The sequence below is a fragment of the Fulmarus glacialis genome, unplaced genomic scaffold (assembly GCF_000690835.1).
Source record: "Fulmarus glacialis isolate BGI_N327 unplaced genomic scaffold, ASM69083v1 scaffold34314, whole genome shotgun sequence".
Lineage (NCBI taxonomy): Eukaryota > Metazoa > Chordata > Aves > Procellariiformes > Procellariidae > Fulmarus > Fulmarus glacialis.
The window spans coordinates 12,774-18,851 of record NW_009210474.1 but is presented as its reverse complement, the minus strand read 5'-3'; the positions used below and the strand labels follow the sequence as shown (position 1 = coordinate 18,851).

The 6,078-nt window shown below is 38.2% G+C and overlaps 1 protein-coding gene across 1 annotated transcript in view; it reads left to right on the top strand.

Moving 5' to 3' along the window:
- Positions 1–648: 648 nt before the first annotated feature.
- The window catches only part of POLI (polymerase (DNA directed) iota), a gene marked incomplete at its 5' end in the record, with an annotated part of 9,275 nt that continues 3,845 nt past the window's right edge, over positions 649–6,078 (top strand). Inside the window, 6 exons of the mRNA XM_009577181.1 lie at positions 649–774; positions 1,494–1,658; positions 2,467–2,619; positions 3,606–3,842; positions 4,517–4,695; positions 4,967–5,058. Of these exons, the coding sequence (XP_009575476.1) occupies positions 649–774; positions 1,494–1,658; positions 2,467–2,619; positions 3,606–3,842; positions 4,517–4,695; positions 4,967–5,058 (952 nt within the window). The remainder of the gene's footprint in view (positions 775–1,493; positions 1,659–2,466; positions 2,620–3,605; positions 3,843–4,516; positions 4,696–4,966; positions 5,059–6,078) is intronic.

The window sequence follows — 6,078 nt, the reverse complement described above, 5'->3', positions numbered from 1 at the left end:
CCCTGCCGCTTTTAATTATCTCTGTGATCCTGCCGGTCTCCACTTAGAACAAGAGACCTCAGTAGACATTGAAAACAACATCTCCTCCGCCCGCAAAGCAGCATACCAAAATTTCATTTGGTCTATATCAACTAATTGGGGGTATTTTCAGCTTAGAGAAATAAAAGCCTTTTTTATTATTTTCTCTTGATTTTTTAATTTGGCGGGCTTGTTTTCATAGAAGGGTTTGCTGTTGGATGATGATTTGCCATCCTCATTGGCCGCCCCTGGGAAAGGCGGATATCTGATAGAGCTATCTTAGTGGAGTTAAAGACAGATTATTTTACAGAAATATATTAAAAAGTTTCAGTGTTCCATTGTGAAAGGATGTTGTATCAGTAAAGCGATGTACTAAAATGGTTCAGTGAAAAAAAATACAACCGACACTCTGAAAACAGGAGTGTTTAGTTGTAAGCTGAGTTGCTATGGATGACTTACGCTTGTAAGTAATCCTGGAATTAATGCAGCGCTAGAATTAGTATAAAACTTGTAAATTTTATATTCGTCTTGTAATATCTGTTTATTAGTATGGATTAATTTTTTAAAAATTGTTACATCACGTGTAAGGCGGCTAGTAATTTTTAATCTGTTCACTTACTTTCCTTGCAGCAGGCCACAGCAAGTCTGTATCAGCAAGAAGCACAGCATGCAGAGTGATTCTGCACGTTGACTTGGACTGCTTTTATGCACAAGTAGAAATGATCCGTAATCCTGAATTAAGAGACAAGCCTTTAGGTACTTTGCTGTTAATTTGGGGATTATGTGTATTCAGGCAGAAGAAACTAAGGACATGAATAAACTAAGGACATGCCTGTGTGGTGAAATACAGGCAGTTACACCAGAGCTGCAACCACATCCAGAGGGAGCAAGGTGCAGTCTAGACTCTATGTAGCTGTGACTACAAGATTAATAAAGCCTCTTGAGCACAAGTACAGGCACTTGCCGACGTGTCTGAGCAGTCCTGGGGATTGAAGCTGGTTTATAACATACATGGGCATAGAGAGGGCTGAGCTCCACAGGTGAGCCTGAGCCTTTTGGCACAGTCATGGTTAAAGCATGCTTTATTCCATCCAGAAGTTGAGAATGAATGCGAGGCAGTCAGTAGTGTCTACGATCAGTGGAGAAAGTACATCCTAAAATGACTGTTGCATAGAGTACTTTCACGGGTAAGATCGCCTGAAAATGCTCAAAATTTTTAAGAGCAATATTACAATGGGAAAAAATATCTATAAGGTTTTAAAATGTTCTTACCATCCAGTAATCTAAATCAAGAGAGCTGTCATTCTCATAGTCTTGTAGAATAAGACTGTTGTGTTGGTTTGTTTGCTTGTTCTATGATGTGTTCTGATCAAAGCATACACTTCGCAGTTGTTGCAGTGGCAAGAAAGTACTGTGGTCTTCTGTGAAGTACCAAGAAACCTAAACTTTAAAAAACATTTAACCTTTATTTTTAGGTGTGCAACAGAAATATCTTGTAGTTACCTGTAACTATGAAGCCAGAAAACTTGGAGTTAAGAAACTGATGTCTGTCAAGGATGCTAAAGAGAAGTGTCCTCAGCTGGTACTGGTTAATGGAGAAGATCTAACTCCATACAGGGAAATGTCATACAAGGTTACAGGTACAAAATTAACAATTTTTCAGTAGAGGACAAACACTTTCTGTTAAACTCTGTGTGCACGTGCACACGTGTGCAATAGTATATGACGTTTTCCTGCTCTAAAAGTTCTTACTAGAATGAGCCTCATACCATGGCGATACTACTTACAGTTGTACAGTGTCAATATTTCATCAAATAAGCTATTAGACTTGGTTGCAATCTGGGTCAGGCACTATAAATGTATCGTACTGATGTTATATGGGATTTCTATGCTATGTTAGGATTATGCCCATGTAGTTCTTTAGGAACAATTTTTCTTATTTAAATATTGACTGCAGTAATATATTTCCAAATGTGAAGCAACGGAAGACAGAACGCTGAACCCTTCGAGTGGGTGAACTTCTCCAGTCTCTCTTAATTAAATGATATGCCAGCATTGTCATTGATTACTGCTTTTATCATTAGCAGTGTTAGCAGGTGAAATAGTAATTTAAAAGTGAAAACCCACCTAGCTGGGAAACAGATTTCATTAGGAGAAAGTACTGCCGAGGTTAAGAACTATAATTTCAAAAAGAAATGAGGAAAGAAAGAAGAGATTCGGAGAGAAGAAAAGCACATGACAGAGGTAGTTGTGGGATGAAGAAATATTCCTCTTCTTCACCTTTGCTAAAATAAATGCCTTATTATTTTATCTGGAAGAGAACACAGTTTCTCTTCATGCAAGCATCCTATTTGAATCCATGGGAAATCAGCTGTGGATTGATGCAGACATGAAAACCTCACATTATTAGTTGTATGCATATTATCTTTGGGTATCTTTTCCTCCTAGAGTTGTTGGGGGAATTTTGTCCACTGGTGGAAAGGCTTGGGTTTGATGAAAATTTTGTGGATATCACAGAGACTGTAGAGAAAAGACTAAACCAGCTACAGCAAATTGGATGTTCCAGAGTCTGTGTGTCTGGCCACGTGTACAACAACCAAGGTGAGTTAAACATGCTTCACGTTGAAAAATATGGCAAACATTTGTGAAGTTCAGTACAAAGTATCTGTCTGCTTCTACGTATTGTCCAGAGCTGAACAGTTAGAAACTTGTATCGCTCTGTGGTTGGTTTCTGTATTTGAGAGTACACGTATCACGAATGTTAATCAGCATTCCAATTAGACTGTACAAAAAATAAGTCTCTGTGGTAGATAAGCATGTACAATGATTTGGGAGAACAGATTTTCATTGTCCTTTTTTTTCCATTAAAGTAGTTTTACTGTAGTAAGACATAGAATTTTGTTTCAGCTTGAATGTTGTTGTCAACTGGCAAAACTGAATGAGTTTTTTTAACAAATGAAAACCAAAAAACAGAGTAAAATTTTGCTACAGCCATTAGGTCAGGAATAGGCTTACCGAGACTGAAGTAGCTAACTGAGCTGCTTCGTACATTGTCAAATGCAATAGCTATGCTGTGATACTCATTTAATGCACTAGGAAGGAAAGCAGCTGGTTTTTTCCTGGACTTTGTGCTATTGTGCTAGCTTTGAATATGGTTTGGAGAGGAGAGAAATGCCTGTATACTCCTTTTTCTCATTTGGCATTTGTATGTGAGTAATAAAGGCAGCCCTCTAAATGAAGATTTGTAAATCTCTACTTTGGTTACATTGGTACAAGAATCTCTGATATTTAATACTTTCTTTGACATCTCTTAATATACTGTATTTTAGATTTAAAATTCTCCCTAAACATTATGCTTCCTGGACAGCATGCCCCTGGTTTTGGCCAGCAGCAGTCGCCCTTTTATCAGGGTTTTTGGGAGATAAGAGTGAGGTTAAACTTGGATATAGAAGCCACGGTGATACCACTTGACCTGTGAGACCGTACTTCCTTGTACTGCTTTAATGCAATGTAAAAAATACCTAAATCTAGAGAATTGGCTAACTAGGTGACTGTTTACATACTGAACACTGCTTTTTCTTTTGCAGCTATCAATTTGCATGATACAACGCATGTAAGACTAGTTATTGGATCTCAGATTGCAGAAGAGTTCAGGGAAGCCATATATGCGAGACTGGGCCTCACAGGCTGTGCAGGAGTGGCCTCTAACAAATTACTGTCTAAACTAGTATCTGGGACCTTTAAACCAAATCAGCAAACAGTTCTTCTGCCTGAAAGCTGTCAAGATCTAATACGCAGCCTTGATCACATCCAAAAACTGCCGGGTAAGTATGGTGCTATGAGCATAGATAGAGAACATATTGACAACTCCTAAGATGATAAGAAAAAATACTGAAAAAATTACAGCTGAAATAATTTTAAAATCTAGTTCTCGCAAGCAGGCAGCAGGGTGTGCACGTGTGTGTTCAGGGTGCTTTCTTTTTATTTCATAAGCTGTTTGAGTTTTGTTTAGCAGAAGGAATGAAGGGATGTCAGTTTTCTTAATTTTTGGTTCTGACATGTCACTTTACAAGATACCTTCAAAAATACTAAATCTCAGTTTATTTTTGTTGAAGCCCAAACATTGTGGTTGATACTAGGTTTTAAATACAAACTTTTTAAAACTTGCTGACTGGAAACCTACTGACAGTTATTAAAACTGATAGAATTGGAGACTGATAGAATACTCTGAGGAAGTACTTTTCCTAATTATTCTACACTGACACTGTGCTGTTGGCCAGGAAGCATTGATGCAGGCTACAGACACAGGCAGGCCTTTGCTGTGTCCCAGTATGGCTTTTCTAATGGCAGATTCTAAAACTCAAATGGAAACTCACCAAAAACGTTGCTGAAAAGCCTGCATTGCAGTAGTGAAAATAATTGTCAGTACTACATGGGAGGGCATTTTTTGTATATATGTATATATATTTTTTCACTTTTCTGGGAACATTTTAATTAGGCATTGGCTACAAAACTACCAAACGTCTTGAAACACTGGGTGTTAGGAACGTGTGTGATCTTCAAGCGTTTCCGTCTGCTGTGTTAGAGAAGGAACTAGGTGTTCCTATTGCTCAGCGTATCCAAAACCTCAGCTATGGAGAAGATGACTCCCCTGTGACTCCATCAGGCCCTCCTCAGGTATAAGTATTGTTCTGAAGTACTTTTATAAAGAGCAAAAAAATTGCTTTTAGTTTTACACAGCTTTGCTGGACTAACTAAAATGATGCATTTTTGTATGTATTCTCTAGTAGAACTCAAACTAACATATAATTCTCCTGAAACTCAGTTGAGCTCTGAGTGTCGAAGATATCTTGGCGTTAATTCTACACACTTAATTGTGATACTTTTTTTCAACTCTTCAGAATTTTGAAGTAAATATAAAATTGAGAGGGCTAATGTGTTTTTTTAGTCCTTTAGTGATGAAGATTCCTTTAAAAAATGTTCATCAGAAGTGGAAGTTAAAGAGAAAATTGAAGAACTGCTTCCTAACCTATTAGACAGGTGACTGTCTTCAGTAGCTCTTTTTGATGACTGAATTTGTGACCTGAAGGGACTTGGAACATGTGTTAGGTTTGTCTCATACTCTACACTTCGTCTCTCAGCCAAATGCCATGTATAGGGACAGCACCTGCCTCTCCAACTTCCCCTTTAGTCTTTTTTTTCTCAATTCATGGATTGTCCTGCTGTATTGCCCCACTTTCCTCTTGCCCCTGTCTTTTGTCTTGCCCCCAGGCTGGCAGCCAGCCCTTCTATTCCTATGCAGCCTGTCTGATAAAGAACTTTGCACATTCCATTTGCTGATCCTTCTCTGTTGCTTTGGTTGTGCGCCACAGTATTTAGTGCATCTTCACTAATCTCTGTGAAGAACCCTAGGTTTTCTTTCTCTTTGTGTAAGTGACTTTCTCTATTTTCAGACCCTTGGTTATCACCATTTGCGCTTATCTCCTGTTCCACAGCTGCTTTTTCTGTCAGTCTGAAAAAACATTTTCATTTCTTCCTCCTTCCCTTGCCCTGTGAATCGAGGCAGCATCCAAACCCAAGATACCTAACAAAAACACCAGCATAGCAGGAGGATGCATTTACTCATGTCTTGACTACTGTGACTTTCCTATCCTCCCTTTCTATCCTGTGACTCTCTTTACTTAAAAGAAATTAATAAAAAGGAGTAATATTCTAGCAGCACTGAACTGTTTCCTGCTCTGCCATGCTTCAACTTCTGATTTTTAAACCCTCTTTGTGTCAGTTCTGAATAGCCTTTGTGTCCCCCATTAGTTTTTTTTTTTCTCTAAATATTTTCCATATTCTCTGCATGCCTCTCCAAGCCTTAAAATAATCTACAAGTCTTAAAGGTTTTCTGTCCCCACATCTATGCAAGTCTCACAACAGATGTATCTATTTTAGTTATATTAACATTGTGGGCAAGCAGTCTTTTATCTGCATCTCAGACATTGCTCAATAGTCACAAAATTTGAAGTGAGGCTGTTTGTCCTAACTTGTTTACAACATGGAGAATTGAGAAAT